Source organism: Cariama cristata, unplaced genomic scaffold (assembly GCF_000690535.1).
Source record: "Cariama cristata isolate BGI_N322 unplaced genomic scaffold, ASM69053v1 scaffold32461, whole genome shotgun sequence".
NCBI classification, from domain to species: Eukaryota; Metazoa; Chordata; class Aves; order Cariamiformes; family Cariamidae; genus Cariama; species Cariama cristata.
In genome coordinates this window covers 1,774-24,512 of record NW_009599187.1, presented here as the reverse complement: position 1 = coordinate 24,512, position 22,739 = coordinate 1,774, and the positions used below count along the sequence as shown (strand labels likewise).

The 22,739-nt window shown below is 38.3% G+C and overlaps 1 protein-coding gene across 1 annotated transcript; it reads right to left on the bottom strand.

Moving 5' to 3' along the window:
• Positions 1 to 7,335: 7,335 nt before the first annotated feature.
• On the bottom strand, positions 7,336 to 21,580 carry PECR (peroxisomal trans-2-enoyl-CoA reductase). The gene is made up of 7 exons (XM_009709604.1): positions 21,425 to 21,580; positions 13,657 to 13,822; positions 12,915 to 12,996; positions 10,610 to 10,706; positions 8,226 to 8,336; positions 7,547 to 7,658; positions 7,336 to 7,424 (listed from the first exon to the last, which is right to left on the bottom strand). The coding sequence occupies exons 1-7, from the start codon at positions 21,578 to 21,580 to the stop codon at positions 7,336 to 7,338; spliced, it is 813 nt and encodes a 270-aa protein (XP_009707906.1).
• Positions 21,581 to 22,739: the final 1,159 nt, after the last annotated feature.

Below are 22,739 nucleotides of genomic sequence, written 5' to 3'. Positions count from 1 at the left end.
GCGGCCACTGTTTTTCGTCAGGCGATTTTAAGTTGGGCCCAGCCTATTGGTTTTCTGCGGTTTAGGGATCTCTGTTCAAGGACAGGATGTGAGCATTCACCTCGGTACCATCGTGTCTCCTCCACTGCTTACTTCAAAAAAACTCTTGCCACTGACAAGCCCAGAGCGGCAGTCCTGCAATAGGACAAGTTGCCTCCATGGTGAGCAGCCTGCACACGCTTTTTTAGGACAATACAAAACGCTGCCACGCTGCCTTCAGGTTCCCCATTTCTCCCAGCACAGGCTGACTGTTCTCTGCAGGAGCCACCTTCTTTAATGAGCGAGGAAGCGCCCCCCAATACGCAGCAGGACAGCTATTGCTGCTACCTTTGAAGCTGAAGTAGCAGATGACTAAATATAACTATGGCACTGTAATTAGTTATGTACAGATTTAAAAATAAGCTTACAGGTATGAACCATTGTGTACAAGATGCAAGAATGACCTGTGTTTAGCAAACCCCCTTCTGTGACATGCTGACAGGCAATGTGTGTTCAGAGAGAATCGTAACCGAGGTAGCAGTGATCTGTGCTGCTGCACCTGATGCCACAGCACAGCAATCCCAGTGAGCCACTCACATGCTGCTTTCTGGCCATGTGTCCAGAGATATTTAACCTTTAAGACAATTAGAGGTTTGTAAAGCCTGGACAAGCCCTCAAAATCTACCCAAAACAAGGGCTGGGGGTTTATTTTGGCCACCCTAAACAAACCTGGGAAACCTACTTGAATGGAAGTTTAAGATATATGACATTATTATAGGCGTATATAATGGTAAGCTCCTTCAAATAGACCAGTCTTCAGTGCGACAAGACCCCAAGCTGCATACCCGGGCAAGTAAACTTCCAGTGGGAACCACATATGAAACTAAAAAATTGCACATCAAGGCCCACAACCTGAGTATTTTGAGATCTTGCACTGAAATAGTCTACAGAAAATGATAAAACCAAATATTGTTATCTTTTTAAAAAAATGGATTGAAGAGGACTGTGCTAAAGAAAGACCAACTGATGAAGCATATCCGAGAAAGGCACAAGGCTCTGAATCGCACTGATGAATAGAACTCCAGAGCCAACATGAAGGAGACATTGTCGTCTCTCAAAGCTAAGACGCTTCATTCCACAGTCAGCAAAATTGTCAGACATGTTCATGAGACACTTGTCACAACCAAGAGTCTTTAACTAGAAAGTTTAAAAGGTGACCTTTTCTGCTAAATGATAAGGAAAGAGCCAAGAAAAATGCTGATGTCTGATGCTCCTGCACCATCAAGCAAGATCAATGAGCCACAGCTGCTTACACAGCTTTGAAAACACATCCAGTGTTTCTCTTGCCTTAATGTTCCAGTTCATGGCCATTCGTCAGTTTTAGCACCTTGCAAACGGATTTCACTGATAGAGGAAGGCCTACTGAACAGTAGGTTTTGAAGTCAGAGTTCTTTCACTACAGAAGCAGCTAGCGAGGGTTGTGGAAAATCATCCCACGTTCCTCTGCCCATGGGGTCCTTTGTACTTCTGCACAAAGCCCACATAGCACAGAGCACTCTTACTGCACTGTGAGCACCATCCCAAGTGTGATTTGCAGAGGTGATGTACATCCTGACAGGCATCAGTGCTACTCTGCCATAATCCCTAAAACAGAGCATCTTCAGTATGAGGAGCAAGATAAACAGCTCAATATTGACTTTGAGATTAAAAAAAAAACCCCAACTTGTTAACACCAAGGACCAGCACTTGCGACGCTGGCTCACACTGAGCTCAGCCCAAACCCATGGGCACGGTTCTGAGATCATGTCAGGCTACTGGAGCAAAATAAAGCTTATAGGAACAGTGTGATTGCTGATATGGAAAAGAAGAGTATAAAAATAGACAACAGAAGTTGCAGTAAAGCGTATTAGTTATTTATGCATTCAGTACAAGCCCTATACAAGTGATGGAAGTTGGGAGGAGTCAGGGTGGAAATTAGAGGGTAAGCACATCTTAGGATAGTCTTCTTAAGCAATTGACTGAAGTCTGGCAGTATGGCTTTCCCTGGATTCCAGAATCAATAGTTCATTGCAGTAAGAGGTTCTCACCTTCTAGACATATTGTTTGAGGCTAACAAGTGCCTGTATTAGTTAACACTAAAGCCATAGCTTCTAAACACTTTAAATGGGAACCAGCCCCTTTTCATGGCCATGCCATCATCATCCTCCTTTTCCTCCCTAAGGTTCTTTGCCTCCCCACCACTCCTTCCTACAGCTGGCACCATATTACCACGTTTTGAACTACATCCAGAAAAGATTCTAGTTAAATAAGTGGTTAATTTCATATATTTTTTTAATTAAAAGAGGGGTTAACTGGCAAAGGAACAAGCTGCTGGAGACAGAGCAGATTAGGGAAGTCAAAATGGCCTCTTTTGAGAACAGCAGTAGTGTAAAGTTTGTGATGCCAGGATGTTACAACATAATCAAGAGCCCTTCCTCACCAGCAGGAGGGCTAACATTCTGGGTTTTTAAATCCAGCTCGCATGCATTGAGCAAACAACAGTATTATTGCAAGCCTTTGCTAGTCCTAACTGCCTGCTATGCTCCTCTGCCTTTCCACGACAGAAGGAAACATGTGCTTGCATCTCCATAGTTCCATTTCCTGCCAATACAAATGCACCATCACTGTGAGGCTGATGCCAAAATAGAAGAAGAGCAAATAGCTTGGGGAGGACAGTCCTGAACCACTGCTGGAAGATTCATAAGAGGCTTCATCTTCCCCCCTAGCAACGGCATTTCTTACCCAGACTGGAATCTCCCATCATACCTAATATTTTGCATTTCAGGACACATTCCCACTGCCCAAGACATTTAAGTTTAGCTCCAGAACAAAACAAAGAGCAGCCAGCTCTTGGCTTGTCTATAATACTTGAAACAGACCAAAGTATGGGAAAAATACAGTAGTCATTCAGGTATGGAGTTGCTTCTCTAGAAAAAGCACACTATAAATGAGAGTGGGCAGCAGTACTGATAGGTGTGTCTGCTCCAGCCCCATCATTGAAGTTTATGAAGCAACTCATTGACCTTTAGGACTGTCATGGTTTAACTCCAGCCAGCAACTATGCACCGCAGAGCCGCTCGCACACTCCCCCTGCGTTGGGATGGGGGAGAGAATCAGAAGAGTAAAAGTGAGAAAACTTGTGGGTTGAGAAAAAGACAGTTTAACAGGAAAAGTGAAAGCAGCATACACAAGCAAAGCAAAACAAAAAATTCATTCACTGCTTCCCATCAGCAGGCAGGTGTTCAGCCATCTCCAGGAAAGCAGGGCTCCATCATGCGTAACGGTTACTTCGGAAGACAAATGCCATCACTTTTAATGTCCCCCCCTTCCTTCTCCTTCCCCCAGCTTTATATGCTGAGCATGATGTCATATGGTACGGAATATCCCTCTGATCAGTTGGGTCAGCTGTCCCAGCTGTGTCCCCCCCCAACTTCTTGTGCACCCCCAGCGTCCTCGCTGGTGGGGTGGGGTGAGAAGTAGAAAAGGCTTTGACTCTGGGTAAGCACTGCTCAGCAATAAGGAAAACATCTTGGCATTATCAACACTGTTTTCAGCACAAATCCAAAACATAGCCCCATACTAGCTACTATGAAGAAAATTAACTCTATCCCAGCCAAAAGCAGCACAAGGACTCAGCCACACTCAGTAATCCCGAACACAGGCACTGTTGACTTTACTAATAAGATTATTCCCCTAATGTCTACATTACTCAGCCATTTAACACAAGTCTGCTATTTGAGATGGCAAGAGTAAACTAGGAGATGCTGATTAGAAGTATGTGAAATTACACACTATCATCTGGCAACTAGCATGCTTTCTTAAAGATTATACAGGATATTCTATACAACTATTCACAAGAGTAAACATAGCCATAAAAGCCTGTAACAAGCAACTGTTGCCTGCTTTACATCTTAAGGCAGAGAATGGACCATACTGCAGAATGACACTGCACAGACTATATTCCCTTTAGCAAACATGATAACTGTTAATCTTTAAAGAATGAAGATTTTTACAACACAGACTTCATTTTACACTAACTAAAACCCCTGAATACTCAAACTTCATTTTACACTAAATATATACCCTGAATAATCAATATTCACTTAACACAGAGTATCTGTAAAACATAAGGCAAGTACAGTTGATAAAAATTCTCCTTCATGTAACTACACTGCTTTCATAAATATAAAGTTCTACAACACATATTCAGATATAACACCAGACAGTAGAGCAAAGTAGCAGTTGATAAGCACCTATTTATCAGTCCAATGAGTATCTGATCAGGGGTAGGCAGAATACATACAGGTTTAGCCAGAGGTAGATATTAAAGCAACTGAAAAGAGATTTCTAATGCAATGGTGAATGTAACTGTCATTCTATCATTCTTCTCTTTCCTTATTACAAGTGTACAGTGCACCAAACGTTTAAGTTTCAGTGTTTGGTCAGTAAATCTCCTTGATTCCTCCTAAGGCTCCTTAGCCCTTTTCCCACAGCTACATTCACCTCCCTCGTGAAATAAATAAATAAAATAAAATCAAGCCCTGTTCTCTGAACGTCAGATACTCAAATCTTATACAGGTCAAGGATGTTTTTGTTACCACACCCATTTTTTTTTTTAACCTCTCAATGCCCTTTGATCAGGGCTGTTGTTACAAAGGCTAGGAAGAGCTTTGCTACAGCTGATATTATCTGCAGCACTAACAGCAGAAACCTGAAACATTCATGCTGCCAGCTGACACAACACTAGGCTTCTGCAAGGCACTGCAAAACCTTTAAAATAATTTTAATTGCATAAAAATGGGCCAAAGAGGCAACGACTAAAATAAAACCTCTGTTCTGAAGTACAAGAAGAAAAAAGGGAAAAAAAAAAAAAAGGGAGGCTGTGACCATTGCAAAACCATTACAGCAAAGGAGTTATTATTTTAATATCTAATATAATGTGATAACTATTTCAATATTGTACACAGTAAGCCTCAACACATGTGGGACATTAGTATTATTACTGAAAAAAAAAAGAAAAAGCAAAAAAACCAGAGAACACTGATGTTTCCCCTTCTCTTTTTGAAGATCTATTTTCTGTATTCTTACAGCGTACTTACCTCTAGAGTATTTCGAGTATATTCTCCTATTGCACTAAGCTGCAGCGCATTATGGCTCCACAAATGCTGGCTATTTTCAACTTCCTGCCAGGGAGAAAAGCACACACAGGAACAAGGCTCTTCTGAATAACTAGCTTAGATCTTCTTAACACATCCATTGCTTTGCTGGAAGTTGAAGAAGGCAAGGTCAAACAAAAGTTCCTTGTATTCAGTGCAAGTGGAAAGGTTTGCTGTAGTTCTTACTTATGAAGGAGTTTATTAATTGCAGACTGAATGTGTCTCCCGCACAGGAGAATGCTCACCTCTCTAATGTTCCATTTCACTGAGATGACTGACGCATTTCACCATCATTATGTATAAACTTCCTCTCTTTATGAATATTCAGACTCCAGCAAAGTTAAAGAGGAAATTTTCAACAGTATAAAGTAATTACTTCCAAGTTTATGCTCAAATCCTGTAGAGAACAGTTCTGGGATATAATAGAAGTAATTTCGTTTTATCAAATCGCTTCCATTTCACATCAAATCTACAGTCGACATGCATCATAGAAGATCACAGTCAAACATGAAGAGAAAGTAAACTCCACAAGTCTCAAGCCTGTTCACGTTTAACCTTCTTTTACAGAACAATGTTAAGAATGCAGAAATAATCTCTTAACAAACTAAATAATTTCACTTAAATGCAATGGGCTAGGCTTCTACAGCTAGTTATCTAACACGTGCATTTTCTTCCAGGAATGCTCTTGCTGTGTACCTGGAACTAATATTTGCAATAATCAAAATATACCTTGCATAGGAGGTTTGAATAAAGCTGATTTTGTCTCTGTACAAGTTTCTCACAACCACATAAATAACCACCCAGTTCCTAAGGAAAGAGGATATATCAGGAGAAAGCATTTTGACTCAAACCTCTCCTCTCCCACAAAACTGGCATTCAGATTTTCACGAAAAAACAATCTACATGTACCTATGTAAGTTCCCATATTTTAATGAAAGACACAAAAGTCAAACATCTTTGCAGAGAACAAACAACTGGTAGAGGTTCTTACATTCAATCCAAAATAAAGTATTAAAGAAGTTGCTTCTATAGCAGTGACTTGATTCCACAAATTTCAGTTGTTACAGCAAACATCGTCATCAATTATTTTTTATATTTTGATTAAAGTTATCAGACATGAGAACACTTGCCTTAAAGTGAATTTTAAAAAATGAGTAATGACAAATATAGCCTCTTTGAGCAATATATTGAAAGATTTCTGTTTTTTAAATGGAATCTCTGCATTGATCACAAAAGTCGCACCTATTTTAGAGACACTGATGAACAAAATTGTGTTAACATTGTAAGACAACACATTATGGATAGAAAGCGTTTTAACTGGTAAATGAAGGATTTCAAGTTTCTCCTTTAACAGTATAGGATACTGCAGAAAGCACTGCAATATATATCACAGCTTTTGCTTCAAGATTTTGCATGTTAAATTATTGAATCTATACTGTTTTCCATCACCATATGTTAAAGCTTATTACCTGATTATTCTATTATCACATTTAAGTTGCAGCCAGCTTAGCTCTATTATGTCATTATATCTGCAAACAATTCAAAACATTCCCAATATAATATGTCATATTAGTTTGAAACATTAGTAACAGTATTCTGCCTTATTTTGAATTCTTCCCAGATAAATACCTACCCAGTCTTTAAAATCATTGTTGAACACTCTGTGTGTGGCTGAACAGAAATAGTGTAGAGCTAACAGCTACCTCAAAGGTTACTGATGCAACTAATAACAACAGAGATTTAAATTACTTTCTCCTCAAATTCATCCAGAATAGAAGGATTCTGAAACATTCCCTTTCTGCCACCTTCACTTCAAAGTAAGTATTTTTTTATTCACTTCTGGCTGAGATTCTTTATTACTTAATGCCTATGCAAATGGAGAATTTGTCTTTTATACCTTACCTTCCCAAGAGACTGAATGTTTTCAGGGCAGTGAGTCTTTTCAGAGAAGAAATTTACTATGGACAGCCTTTCAAGTTTTAAATATATACCAACAAAAATCAAGGCACTCAATGTAGTTATGTATAAGAAAAAAATTATATTACTGAGAATAATAAGCCCAAATCACAAAACGAGATTATCAGCAAGCATGCAACTGGGAATAAGGTGAAATCTCATTCTTTTACAGCTTTGGCTTGAACTTGCCAGAAAGAAACTTTTTAAGCATTTCAGAATTTTTTCCTTCTGGTGGTGAGGGCCATCTGTCATGATCTGAGGAAAACAAATAAAACAACATACTTAGTTGATTGAGAAACTAGGCAATTTACTTTTGTGTCCTCCCATTGCCCAGCTTCAATCATTTGAAGGGCATTATTTTGTAGCCCATTTCTTACCAGGTATATCTAGGACATTGCTGTATAAACTTCGGCCACCATCCACGACCATGGTTATCCCAGTTATGTAAGAAGCAGCTGGAGACAGTAGGAAACACACTGCAGGAGAGATCTAACAAAAGAACAACAATTTTAATCTTTCTTAAACTGCTGGGAATTGTTCATGTCAAAGATGCTTGCAAAAACATTTACAGGCAAGACATAGCAACATTTTCTATTCAGTAATGAAAATTGTAACAGTCTTAAAGCCATCTTTCCAGCCAAATATCAAGTCCGTAACAGATGAAAATGAGTAAGCTCTCAAAGATCAGCATCAGATGCCAAAAATCAAACAAAAAACTTGACTAGTTTATCAAAGATGCACATTCTTGGTGGAAGAGAGATAAGTACTTTTAAGACAGACTTTTTTCACATTAATTCATTCTTCAAGTCCTCCCTGCTGGAAGTCAACCTTTTCAGACTGACTTCACTAGCTGTAAGAGGCATCTAAATTAAATTTTAACAGTGACTACTGGTTAAGTCTCCCACTTGGCACTACTACACATTACTACAAGCTTTTTTCTTTTTTAATATTCCATCACAGTGCAAAATTAAGTCTTTTTTGTCCTCCATATAATAAAGTAGCTTCAAAATAGAGACACAGAAGTAGAAACATTACAAATGCTCTGAAATACATTACCTCTTCAGGAACTGCAAACCTCTTGGCAGGAATGTTTGGTATGCTCTTTAACCACATAATTGTACCTTCTTCTCCATAGTTTGCAACAGCAGTTTCTGAAAACACTATTCCCTATTTCAAAACAGCATAGTGAAAATTAAGTTGTCTTGCACATTTTTAAACTGTGATCATTGTAAAATTGTGAAGTTGTCATTACTGGGATTTTCTGTGGGATTAAACTATCTAAACAGCACTTGAACACAAGCTTTTAAAATTAATGGAATAGTACAATTTATACAAGAAGGTAATTTGGCCTCTAGCCACATCTCTATTCAAGCACAATAATTCAGATTATTCCAATTCTCCACTGTCACTTTAATAACCATAAAGTGGAGAGTATAAAGAGAGTCAAAGACTCTTTTGAAATTACAAGCATTTTGTATTAGCTTAGAGTAGAAAACTACAAAGCCCGAAGAACAAGTTCTCAACAGTTTCTCGTAATCTTTAAGAACACTAGATTGATTTTATTGTGAATTATGGAAGCAGACAGATTTCACAGACAGAATTCAGACTCTCCCTACTTAGCTGCTATAGAAATAGAAAAAGGTGACTGTCTTTGCTCTGATGATTACACAGTCCAGTTTAGACTTGAGAGGGAAGATGAATGTAGCATGCTACAGCAATGGGAACACAGGGCTACATAGATTAGTTATGACAGAACTTTTGGGACTCAAGTTTAAGTAAGATAACAAAATTTTAATCTGTCCATGGAGTACATGCTAAGATTTCTCTTCTAAGATATCTGTGAAATGTAAGTGACTATATTTTGGGAGTTAGGGAAGCAACTCACATGTGAAACTATTTTTTTTTTTTTTTAGAATGCATGTTTCCCTCTCTATGTATCCATTGCCTACATGTTACTCTGCTCCTATAAAGCAGTACAGTTTTGTACGGTTACCACAGACCTAGTGTGTCCATGAACGTGACAGAAGGCTATAAAGTGTTACTGTAACTACAATGTGGATTTTTGTTACTAGCATAGTAACAAAGCTAGCAAATAGTTCTGAAAGAGCCAAAACACTAGAGTGTTTGCCTTTCAAAAACTTCTTTTGACACGTGCTATAAAGTATAATTAGTATGATTCATTAGGTAATTAGCATGCCTGAAAAATATATCACATAATAATGCTGTCTTAATTACTTACTTCCCCAAGACTTGATACATCAGAAGAAACAAATAGACAGAAAAACCAAGCCAGTAGATCTTAATATTTAACAAGCCTGCAGATGAGTTGGGCCTCACAGAGGCTACCTAAGAGCCACTACCTAAATGATCATCACACATCTGCCATTAAGTGTTCCATGCTACGCCAAAGAAAGCAAGCCAGATGTTTTAGGACAAGAGGCACAACAGGATATATAGACATCCTACAAAGACTGTAGAAAGATCTTCCTAGGGACCAGTTAAACAAATCTAACACTTAACTATACTGTGAGATAAGATAAATTCTGAACGTAGAAGTAGCTGGACAAAGTTTACCTTTCCTCTTTCATTTTCAAGGAAGTAAATGTGCAAAATAAATTGTGGTTAAGAGTGAAGATTACACAAATCACAACAGATCACACAATCTCAAATGTTGAAGCTAGAGTTTCTATATAACCTCTATATCTGCACTACCATGCACTAGAAAATATAGCTGCTCTTTCCATACAGCTATTTAAAACAACTGCTACACGCTACCTACTTCCTCAGAAATGCGGCAGGCATATTTTAGCTGACCTGTATAGTGGTTTCCTGTCTGCATGTATTTGATAAGAAAAAAATCAGAACACACATTTTTACATCTAATTTCATTAAGAGAAAGTCCACTCCAAATACGGTCTTTTTACGCCTAAAACTAATCTAACCTAACACATAGAAAGGAAAGTAAAAGACATTATGTGACACATTCAGAGATTTTAAAAATAACTTTGTAAACACAGGTGAAAACCATCAGCATACCTGAACCTCACACAGAAAAAGTTTTGTGAACATAGAAATAATGTAGTCATTACTGAAACACAAAGCATTTGGTAATTTTATGTCAAGGGTTTGTAAGACAGGTGACCATCTCCTCCTAGGTATCATTTCATTAAGCTAGGAAAAAACCAAGAGTGCCAAGTCAAAGCAGAAAGCAGAAGCAATTTCATCCCACATCTCTGGCTCGTCATCCAAACAGCACAAAACACTCTCAAATTGACCTGAAGAACATAGATGAGGGAATTATAAATAAATAAATAAATAAATACATAAATAATCCACAAACAGTTACAGGCTATAGATTTTAAAATCCATTTTGGTCTGGAAGTTTTAACCATGAACATGTATGATGGCTAAGTTTAATCAGATCGTTTGCCATTACTTACAGGAGCAATGCTGTTGATTCTTACTCCGCTGTGGGCCCATTCTAAAGCTAAAGTCTTGGTTAGGTTATTCACTGCGGCTCTTGCAGCTCCTGTATGCCTATGGAGAAAAGAAAGCAAAAGAAGCATCTGTTCCCCCAGCTAACAGTGCCCGATGTTAATTCTACTGCAGCCTCACTAGGGTAGTCAGAGCAGCTTTCTATGGCTGGATCAACCATCTGAGAGAGAGAGATTTTCTAGTTTGTAAGTTTGACCATAGCTTCACAGTTTAAACAAGCTATTCTATGATTTCCTGTTATTTCTGGAAATGCTTATCATCTCTTCCCCAATGTGACATGAGGTCAGCTACATCATACTGCAGAAGCAGGCTTAGAAAATGAAAAACAACTGGAGGCAAAGTTCAAACTGTGTAAAACTACAAAAAGTAGGCTGCATAGTTAAAGCAACATATGGAAGGATAGTGGCCTGAAAAACAGTTTAGACCTTCTGACAAACATGATTAAAATAAGCCACTATTCAAAAATTACTATAGGTAGATGGAGATAGAGACGACCATAGGCAGAGTGATCTCATATACCTTGCTGCTACAGGAAACTAGTCTGAAATGATTAAAAGCTTGAACAAATGCAGATAAAATTACTGAAGTGATGAATAGTGGACCGTGGGAATCAGAGAAAACTAAGAGAGTTTAGTTCCTTTAGCCTAGCAAAACAGACTTATACAATACCAGGAAAGGAATAAGAAAAACTTAATAAAAACATAAGAAAACCCAACTTATTCATATGTTTAGGCCAGAAGTAAATAACCTCCAGGCACATTATGAGAAAACACACTTGACCAGTTTTATGTTTAAAATTAATAGTTATGAAAAACTGCACCAGGTGATTTTTGGCATGAGTGGTGGCTGGACTTGTAAAGGCAAGTCTTTTTCAAAAGTACTTTTCTAAAACAAGTATCAATTCAACAGGAATTTAATTTTAAAGTAGTTTTGTTTATCAATTGACATCCACAGACGACAGTTACTTGAGAAACTTTATTCCACTGTTATTCAGAATTAGGTTTTTTATCTCTTGGTTCAACTCTCAAATATAGCTTCAGCCTATTTGCCGTGACAATTCAACCAGACTTAACCAGAGTGGAGAAACTCAAATAACTGTAGCTTCAGCACCACCCTGTGGATCTCTAAATTTATTTTGTACTGGCAAGAAAAAGCTAGTGAGAAAATATTTTGCTATTCCTTAAAAATTTTAAATTTTGAAAACTTTCAACCCTGAATCAGGACAAAGAAAGGTAATGTAATATTTGCTTAAATTATATTTTTATATTTTCTTCAATAGAAATTCAATTTCAAAGTTAAAAAAAAAAGAAAAGGTAGTTTTAAAGAAGAAAATCAGATTTTTTTTTCAATTAAGGAACTCCGAAAATGCAGCATTTTGAGAACTTCAAAATTTCCTTTGAAAAGAAAATAACTGAAACAATTCATTTTCTAAGCATTATTTCTCTTTCAATAAACTGGAATTTTTTTGGTGGAAAAGTTTCAAATTGGAAGACTCTCGCTTACCTCCATTTTGAGGGTAAAGAAATTTGACCAAATATAGTACACATACAGATATGGAGAGCATGCTGCATTTTCATGCAGACAGCTGTGATAATTTCTGCCAGTACAGAAGAACTACAATTATGGTAATATGTTTGTACCCATGAGCCTTTGCCCAGTCAAGAAAGGAGCAGAGCAAATAGAATCAATTCTCGGCATCAAAGACCACCTCCAAGAAACATGGCTACAAAGTGAGAGTAAAAAGGGAAATGGGAAAGGCAGGCATTATGTGACCCGAAGGACAAAGCCAAAACCTGGTGACATACTAGAAATGTTCCTCCTACTCCCCTACTCCCAGTCCAACTCCCATAACTCATTACACCATCAAGACCTGTAACTGACAGTAGAAGAAGAAAACAATAGGTACCAAGTTCTTGCAAACCCTCCAGAAATTTGGAGAGAGAACAAGTTAAGGTTACATTTCAGTGCAACTAGTCCCACTTAGCATACAATTTCCAGCGAAAGCTTCGCTGGCAAGTCTTGCTTCATAGTTTCTTACAAACAAGTTGACAGAGACCAGAGATGCCATTTAATCCTGTAGCCCCTAGTGAATAAGAGATCCCCCACACATAGCCAAGTGATAGTATTGCGCTCTCTTGACCCAACTATCGTATTTCTATACTTTGCTGCTGCCCAGTGCACACCTTTCTAAAATGAAGTATTTAGGAGCAATTAAAAAATAAAGGAAAATGTAAAAATAAAATATATTACGACAATCCAGGAAACCCATTTCTCACGGCAGCAGTAATGTTGACAATGACTCCTCCATGTTCCTGCATCCAGGCATTGTACACTGTATGAAGGAGGAAGATAACCTATAAATATCAGAAGAAATGTATACAATTGAACTTGTGAACTGGAAGCCAAATTTGGAGTCTTAACTCCAATTACACCACACACTTCCTGTGCAGATTTAGATAAACGATCTGCTCTTTGTACCATAGCCTCACCACTGGATTGGTGAGATAACAGGTGTGGTGCAGGTAAGGCTCAATGCTTGTCAAGAAGCCTTTTGGTGGAAATCAGGATTTCAGACTTCCATGTAAATTACTTTCATTTCCACGTTCCCAATGCTGTCTGAGAATCATGTATCATACTTTAATTTAACTTTAATTTTACATCCCTGATGGGAGAAAAATCTTTTCCTGCATTACACATAGTGAATACTGGCCACAGAAGTTAAGTGGTTTTCATATAGTCTTTTATCAAATGACTCCTCAAACTTGGCCTTTACCAGAAGATCATGCTTGCCTAAATGTACGTTTGTATGTCTGTATACATGAAAAAATGTACAGTCTAATGTAAAGCTTTGGATGAGATTCATGAAAACAAATACCCACTGTCAGATAAGTGTGTGAAAAGAAGGTAAGGAAACTTTACATTTCTTGTTTTCTGGTATTGCTGTAAAAAATGAAACAAATAAACAAAAAAAAGCTTAATGTTGAGTCCTTACCTGCTTTGCAGCAGTAGAAGGTCCCTGTCAGATTTGTGTCTATCACAGCATTCCAGCCTTTTGCATGGATGGCTTCAGAAGGACTTGCGAATTGGCCCCCTCCATTATTCACCAGGAAGTCAATCTTCCCATGCAGACTCAGTGTAGACTTCACCAAAGCTTCTACCTGAAACAGTATTTGTTAGTGTGGTATGCTGATTAAGCTATATCCTCAATTTCACCCTCAGACAGTATTTTCTCTCTCATATCCTCTTCACACATAAAGAGGAGGTACCAGCCTTCAGAGGGGCTGAAAGATCAGTATTACCAATTTAGTCAGCCAAGAAGGACTGGGCTGACTCCATGTTGACTCAGAAAATCTTCCTGGTATAATGCAGGTGCTATATAAAATACCAGCACTGAAAGAAAAAGGGGATTTAAGCTGCTGAAGGTTTGGAAAAACAAACACACACAAAAGCCTGCTACTTAAGACCTACTAAGAATTGCCTGACATTTTTCACAAGGGTTGGGGCATTCACATCAGATGCTGGAAGAGTTCTGTATAAGGTAGCTACTGTTTTTTTTCATCTGACCCATATGCCTGAGCATTTAAACTGAAAATGTAAGTAATCTTGTGAAGTTTTAACATTCTTGTCTAAAAGTTTTGTACATTCACTAAAGCTCTGACATACGAGTTGGCAACAGTCAATCTTCTTACACAGACCAAGAAGTTTGTTACCCTACAAAACATGAACTCTAAAACATGCTGGAAATACTACAACTTGTCTTCTTTAGCAAAAGGAAGGTGAATATTTGACTAAGCAGATACCTTCTGTCTATAAGCAAGATGAACACTCACAATTAAGAGCACTGCCTGGCACTATTTACCTTTGGATACTCTGAGAAGGTATTAACAGCAAATAGCAATTGACATTTTATTCACTTACTCAAAAGAGCTGTCAGTGCAGAAAAGGAGTGGCTTAAGTTCATATGGAAGGAAAGAGATTTTGAGAATCTAAATCCAGCTCTAACACTGACCTAATCTAAGCTACAGTCTGTTAGCTAAGCCTTTTGCATTGTTTTCTGTTTTGGACATACAGCAGTCTCACCACACACTCATACTAAACACAAGACAACATCTGGAGAGGAATGTATTTCAAAGCATTCAAAGATTTTACAGAAACCAAAGCTGATGTATTTTTCCTATTACAAGATAATAATAATAACTCTACAGCAACTGCTTAATAATTTAACCTTTATCTCCAGAAACAGGGGAAATGGGACAACATGACTGTTTCGTGCTTACACTACCTATCGTAACATAGATACCATGCATCACTTACTCCTACTCAAGCATATATAAAAAGTTAATCTAGCAACTGTGGTCAAAGAAAACACAGACCAAAAACCACCAAAAACCAAAAAGCAGGAGCAATGCTACTGCTGAAACAGATTTCACCAGGGGAAGGGTATCAATCAGCCTTCCTCTGTATAAAGTTAGCAGTAGAAAACATCAGAAATAAAAGAACAAGCAATGCATGACCTGTATCTCACCAAGAGAGTCACCAACTCAGTCTCACAAATAGCTGCCTTACACCTTCTGCTGCTAACAGTTCAGGATGATTTAACAGGATAGTATGGATCCTGTAAGGATGCACCTCTCTGAAGAAGAAAACCTAAACAAACATATAGTGACTGAAGCCTGATTGAAAAACTAACGCCTGCTGTGAAAAAATGCCTTAAGAAAATAATTTTGATACCGAAATCACCATCTTTAAGTTCTGAATGTCATCTTATTCCTCACATCAGTCACTGCAGCTTGTGTGATCTGAGGAAAAGAAAAAACACCAAAAAAACCCAGAAAATCTGTGACAGCAGTGCCAAACCCGTGACTTGTGAGAACCACCATGCCACAAAGACTTCCAAGTTTTCTCACAACCAGAGAAAAATAAGTTATGTCTTGCTAGGCAGCAAAAGTTATGCTTTGTTTAGCAATATCAAACTCTTTTCTCTGTCAGCCTGAGAATCTTGCTTGGAGTATTGCTCCCCATAAGTCAAGTATGGGCTCATTTATGGAAGAGAAGTAGTTTCAGTACAAGGAATGTTTGAACAGACTAAGGCTATTCAGGCTTGGGGGGAAACAAAAGAAAGAGAGAGAAAAGGGAAAATTCTAAGAATCGTAAAAAAACTCTCAACAAACAACAAAGTAACAGAAGAAAAATCCACTAGGAAGAGACATTACAAGGAAGTTTTCGACAGGTGGACAAAACCTGCTATGACATATCAATTCAAAATGGTTCACATGTTGTATCTTAAGAAACTGTTGTTGTTCCTACTTGTTGCACTATATTTTCAAGGCAATAGAAAAACGAAACAAAACAACCCGCATATCAGTTCTGCTTTCTGAAAGCCAGCAAAGGCTAGCAGGCTCTCCAGTCACAGCCCAGATGGCTCCAACTGTAGCAATCTTCACAATGTCTTCTGTGTTGTAGAGAAAGCATCGTTGCAGTGCTTCTCCCAATTGCAGTAAACACGGGTACAGCAGCCACCAGCACAGTGAGAAAGAGGGTCTGGTAGAACACATTTAAATCACAGTGAGAATTAAAGAAGATTACTTTCTATTCCTAAATATTCAAAATCAGCACAGAAAGAACTTAATAAAAAAGCTATTAAAGACTGTCTCTGGAAGCAAAGCAAAACTGCACAAGGTAGAGCTAACAGTTTAGGACGTTCTTCTGAAAAAGACCAAAAAGAACACAATCAGGCACTTCAGAAATAACCAGAAGATCAGTGCTCTTCAATAAGGACCTTTTTTGTGTGACTGCAACTCAAAAGTATTATGCAGTAGCACACTTTCACAGATAACCGAGATGACTGTACTCGCTGACACAGAGAAAAGGGACAAATGTCCACATGCATTCATGGGACACCTTGAACTTGAGTAAAACTCAACAGGCAAACTACCCACTGCAGACTATGAGAGATTTGCTATTTGGGGACTAGAACTAGTAGGCATTCTTGCACAGTGACAACAGGTATTTTTACTTTGTGTTATTTTAAAGTAAAACAACAGGAATCTCTTATCCACAGTGCCTCAACAAGCCACAGTCTTCCACTACAGGCTTCACACAGGCAGGCATTAAGTACTTACAAACCAACCGAGACTACGCTAAGCTATAAAGTTTATTGGAAAAGAAAACGTACTAGTGAACTCAGACACAAGGTAAGTGCTACATAGTACTGTATTGAGTCCATCTCAAGAAATGTTGTTTGTCAGATGTTCAAGAGATAGGTTTTACCCTCGGGGTCTGGTCCTGAAGCAGATGTTGCTGGAGCTCAAGTATGGAAAGGGTACATTGTGCACAGAATTCTGAATTGTTGATTTCAAGAAGAGTGGCATCCTACTAGAAGTGTAAGTTTGTATCTTACACTGACCTAGATATGTCTTCTATTTATCTAGATGCCAGTTAGAGAAATGTTTGTCCAGAGCATATAGCACAAAGGTTTTACAAAGGTAAAAACTTCCTCATGTCTTTCTTTCCTCTGTCAATAGATTTGCTGTAGCTCAACATTTAAGACACTCAAACACATGCTTCCCCTTCCTAACACTTACAAAGATAAATAGAAAGCTCTTTTCACAATGAAAAAAGGATGGAGTCTCTCTCCTCCACTCTGGCCACCATTACATTGAGGGACTGAAATTAATTAATTAGATACTTGGATTTTTGAAAAAAGAGCTTGGTTTGAAAAGACACACACACAGAGACAGCTGTCTGGCCTGCATCTCAGCAAGAGCAAACTGACCTGCTCTTGTTATGTTCAACACATTATGTGGGCAGTGCTAGAAAATATCCAAATAATTAAAATGACTTCAGCTTCATAATCACTAACAAGCAATATTGATCACTACAAACACTCCAGACCACAGGATAAGAGACAGGTGCACAATCACCGCTTCAGGATAAGGCCCCATGAAGACAGAACATAGAAACCTGAGGTGCTCTTACTGGCATCCCAGAACCCTCTATTCTTCCATCTTTAAAAAACAAAACAGGTTTGTTATCCTTTATAAAACACTCAATGGAAAACTAGCCAAAAGCAGCAGCAGCAAACTTGTGACAGAAATAGGCCTGACAGGTTATGCAGTAGTTGAAAATCCTCCATCAAGCAAGATTATTTCTTGCACATTAAACAAAAAGTAAGCTTTGCTAGAAAGCAAGAGGGCCTCTGAGGATGAAGATTAGGAGACTTAAAAATGTGAATTCATTAAGCTATTCCCATGATATCTGCCATCAAGCTTCTGCAGCAATTAATTCACTGCACCTTCTTTGACTCTTCCTAGGCCAGAAAGAGCTCTAACAGACATATTGCACTGTACGATGAGGTACGAATCTTTGAATGCTTGAATTTCACAGATCCAAACTAGGGCACACAAGAGCAATTAGCTGTGTCACCTTCAAAGCAGGCCAGTTACTTTAAGATTTGCAATAGAAGGCAAAAACAAAAATCTGACAATTTTGAAAGGAATTTCATCTTTTTTAGATCTCCTCTATTCAAAGTCCCTCCCTCCAATTTGCCTGATTATAAAAGTAAAATCAGGACAAAATTCATAGGGACTTTTACAGAAATGCAGAACAATTGATGGAGATAGAGGGATGAAAAAAAAAAGGGCAGGCATGCTACAGTAAGAACAGATGGCTTGTTCCTACAGGTGATCACGATGGCTTCCTTTAAGAGAAAGATTTACTCTTAGAAAAGTTTCAGCGAGATGTCAAAGAGACGGATATACTAAATGAATTATGTAGTTCTTCAGGAAGCTTCCTGGGCTTTGCCGCTTGTGATGGATCAGTTCTGACATCTAAGGAGGCTTGAACTCCTAAGTTTTTTCCCTTGTTGAAACATTTATAAGGTCTTTCTCCTCCACACATTCTTTGGTACCTAGTATAAGAGCTGAGAAAGAGGATGTAATGACTCACAGGGAATACTTGTAGAGGCTGTCGTCTTTACCCAACAAAGTGCTTCTGTGAATTTCTCAGGTAAATACTCTTCACTCATACTAAGCTGAAATCAGACAATGAGTCATAAAGCTATTACCGAGTAGTATACAGAGCCAACACGGTTGTACAAGTGTCGCTTCTTTCGGGAGGGAGGCCAAAAGTTTAAATGCCCTCTCACCCCATCTTCCACTGTAAACAGGAAGCTACTCCTGCATTTCTGAAAATGCTGAAGTGAGTTATATTGCTGTGTTGCCTCTACTCAAGATTAACCTCCTAGGCTAGAAAAATCCTTCACTACATCTTTTACTGATCTCTTTTCCTAAGACTCCAAGTTCCAGGCGCTAAATTTTAGGTTAAGAATAGAACAGGTTTTCAAAGTTGATGTATGATGCTCTTTGAATAGAAGTAAAAACCCAAAGGCACTTTTCCTCCAGTCTCCGCAAAGCAATCAAGTGCAAATTAGAACAAAGTATTCACCATTGCTGCTCTTAGCAATAGTGAGCAGTAGGTTGTGGAAAATCTGTCACATCCCACAGTTCTAAGTTCTGACAGTTTTTAGCAGTGTAAGTTACTGATTGTTAATTTGAGTTGATCCAGCTTCAAGTTACAAACACTAAGCACCTAAGCGTAAGGAAGTGCTATCTTCACTACAAATTTAAATGCTGAAAACATGATCCACACATTTCTGGTCCAATAGTAATTTCAGAAATTAATTAACAAGTGGTCAGGAATTGGGAATCTTTGAGAATCTCAGCATTAAAGAACTAAAGGAGGAGGACAGAGACAGAAAAATAAGAGCTAAATTAAAAAAATCACAGGATGTTTCTAACCAGTAAAAATATCTGGTCTTGGAGATGGGCATCTGGAATGGATAAATATTTGTTTAGTGGGTACACTTAAGTTCTTATGTTAACATGCAACAGAAATTGCATTCCTTATTCAAAACTTCCACAACAGACTTAGGAAATTTTCATAGTGATTTTTTTCTAAATAGGACTTCAACAGAAAGAAGTAAGAGCAGTTGGAGAACTGAAGTGAGACAAACTATAAGACTGAGTCAATGACTGAAAAATTCAAGATTTAATCTACCTTATTCCTCTGAACCCTCTCTTCAGTAAATACAGATCTGAAATGACAATGGTTTATGAGAACTTCCACCAGCAGGACACCTGATAGAGGCTCCTCCAATATCATATGAAAAGTTCCAAGAAAGTTCTGGTGTGTCTGTAAATGAGTACAGCTTAAAACTAAACTGGAAACAAGATAATTCTATGATGAAACTGCAGGGTAATAGCAAAGACAGAAGTTTCTCGAAGTATCAGCATGGCTTCTGGTAATACAGAATAATGCCTAAACACTTTACACAGCAGCACAAAAAAGGCTTTACAAGCATCTTCAAAAAAGTTTCCAATGCCATTTAAGACTGTTTTGTCAAATATGTATTTAGCGACACTTAATAAACAGGAAACAAAGAAGGAATGGTAGTTTGTTTACTGGAGATTACCTCATTTCACGATCCAAGCCCTCTACCATCTCACAGACCACTGCAGTTCCCACTAAGTCATTTTTAAACTGGTGCAGAAATAAGATTCACCTGCAGAAGGTTATTAAGCATGCCAGAGTACCTTCTGCATGAACAGTGACATGAAAGAAGGCCTAAGCCTTTTCTCTCTCTTTATCTCTTTTCTTTCCTGCAGCTTTAATCATGTAAGTTGCTCTCTGACATCTGTCATAACCTATTATATCACACTGCTGATGCTAGTAAATACAAACTTAAAATTCACTGGTAGGTGAAGTGACATACTGCACCACCCCAGGGTTCACCTCCTTCAGCAGAGAAAATCCGAGTATATCACTATAAATATTTTATGGCACGAGCTGTTCCATGAGGGAAGAATTTTATTTTTCATTTGCTTTATGGTTGTATATTAGGATATTTCCAGAATCTGCATAGCTACTGAACATCATTAGTATTTCTTTAAGTTATGCTAGAATTTAACAGAGGCTTTGAAAGCTTAAGAAAAATGCAGCAATCTGTTACTGGAATATTTTCTAGCTGTCTTCAATAAGTTAAAAGTCCAACCTGATGCTAGACTTTTAAAAGTCTAATTATACACAGATTAAAAAATTAGTACGTGAATGCAGACTTCTGAAGAACCTGGATTCAGTACTTTTGCTCTTGATCTTTCATTTTTTGCAATATGAAGAAAAAAGAAAAAGCTCAACTGGGAAAGTAATAATAGTTTGTAATAAGGCACACCTCAAATTGTAACCAAAATTTGAAACATGGCTAAAAATAATAATATCTGTTGAGTTTTTTTTTGCTTTAATACAAAGAAAACTGAGAGTGCAGGGCACTTGAGTCAAGTCACAAGCATTGAGATTCCATGCTATGACTTCCTGTTTGAAGGAACTATTCTGAGGTCTCCATCTTGACAAGTTAACGCCCCCTCACTGCTGTCACAGAACTGTGACAAAGAACCATGCTAAACGGGCTCTGGCTCGGCTGTGGAGCATGCCAGTTCCAAGGTCTGCTTCTCCCAAAAACATCTGAAATACGTATGCATGGTTAGAAAAATACTTGCAACTACAAATGCTTTCTTGCTTAGCTGGCTAACAAATGGTCTTCCCACAGAACGCACATCTTTATCTAAATCAGTTTAACAGTGCTTTACTCCATCTTTGCCCTGATCTAAAGCCACTTTTGAGGAGGCCAAAGACCACCTTTGGAGATCTGAGAATGTATACACTTTTGACATGTTAAGCCCAAGAACAAGATCACTACTCTTTACCTCATCTTCTTTGCGGATATTGCACTGTATGGGAGTCACTTTGGCAGGACTCATGGAAGAAAAAGTATTATTCAGTTCTTCTGCAGCAGCTTTTAATCGGTCAAATTTACGAGAGGCAATGACAACACTGCAACCTGTAGAGACAAAATGAAACATCCTTCAGCTAACATAGTTACAATTACAGTTATGCTAGTTTTTTAATAACATCATGGAAATATCTTGTAGGATGTGTGTTTATTAGGCACTGACTAGAAGATACAGTGTTGAAGTTCTTGCAAGAGAGAGAAATGACTGATGTCAGGTGCTTCTTAGCAACAAGATCCCACTGTGCCAGGAAAAAAGCAATCAAAAAAATGTGCACAAGGTTCCCTCTCCTCCTTCCTGCAGAAGGAAAGATAGCCTGTGAGTTGCAGAGTCAGCAAAGCAGCTTTCAGACATCACTTTTACTGCCTCTGCTCACAGCTGCATCATTTATCAATTACACAATTTAAAGATGTTTCAGCAGGTCTTGATTAAAAAAAAAAAGCTTGCTCCTAAAACCACTAAAATAATCTTACTGTAAGTCTGGCTGTAATTTTGACTAGCGGTGAGCAAATGTAATGGTCCGCTTTTTAACCCTACAGAGTCCGAAGGAAAGGATAACAGCCTCACGAGATTAATTCCTATCTGCAGACAGCAGGAACAGAGGCTTCCCATGGCACCGCCACACACTGTAGAACCCTAGCTCAGAAAGGAGAGAAAAAAACTAGGCAGGAGCTCAAGCCTTCTGTTTTTTTCAGCATTTAGTGGCAGAAAGACTCATCTACAGAGACAAACAATGCAGGTGCCAATTTAGTGGCAAACACTCACACTACAACCCATCTAGTTTCTTCTGTCACACCAGTGGACTCAGGACAGCTTAAGGTTTCAGCAACTGCTACGACATAGACCAAAACAGACCACACCAAATTAATTCCTAGTGCAAATCCAGTACGCATACAATTTCATATTACAGATAAGCAAATTACTAGCTTCCACTGCCAAGCAGGCAAGGAGGTCTTGCTCCCAGTTCTCTCCTTCCATAATCCCAACATCCCAGCAGAAGCCATCCCTTCCTCCTACCAGCTCTGCTGCTCATCTGCTTTAACATAAACCAATTCAACATGCTCAACCAGCCAAAAAAAAATGTTAACATTTCGCCAGGTGTTTTTTTTTTTTTTCTTTGTTGCTATTCTACTGAGTGGAATTTGGCTTCCCATGATCAAACAAACACCAGAATCAACTCAAAATAACTAGTGGGAGTAAAGAGCAGCAAGCTGTTCGTTTGGCTCACGCT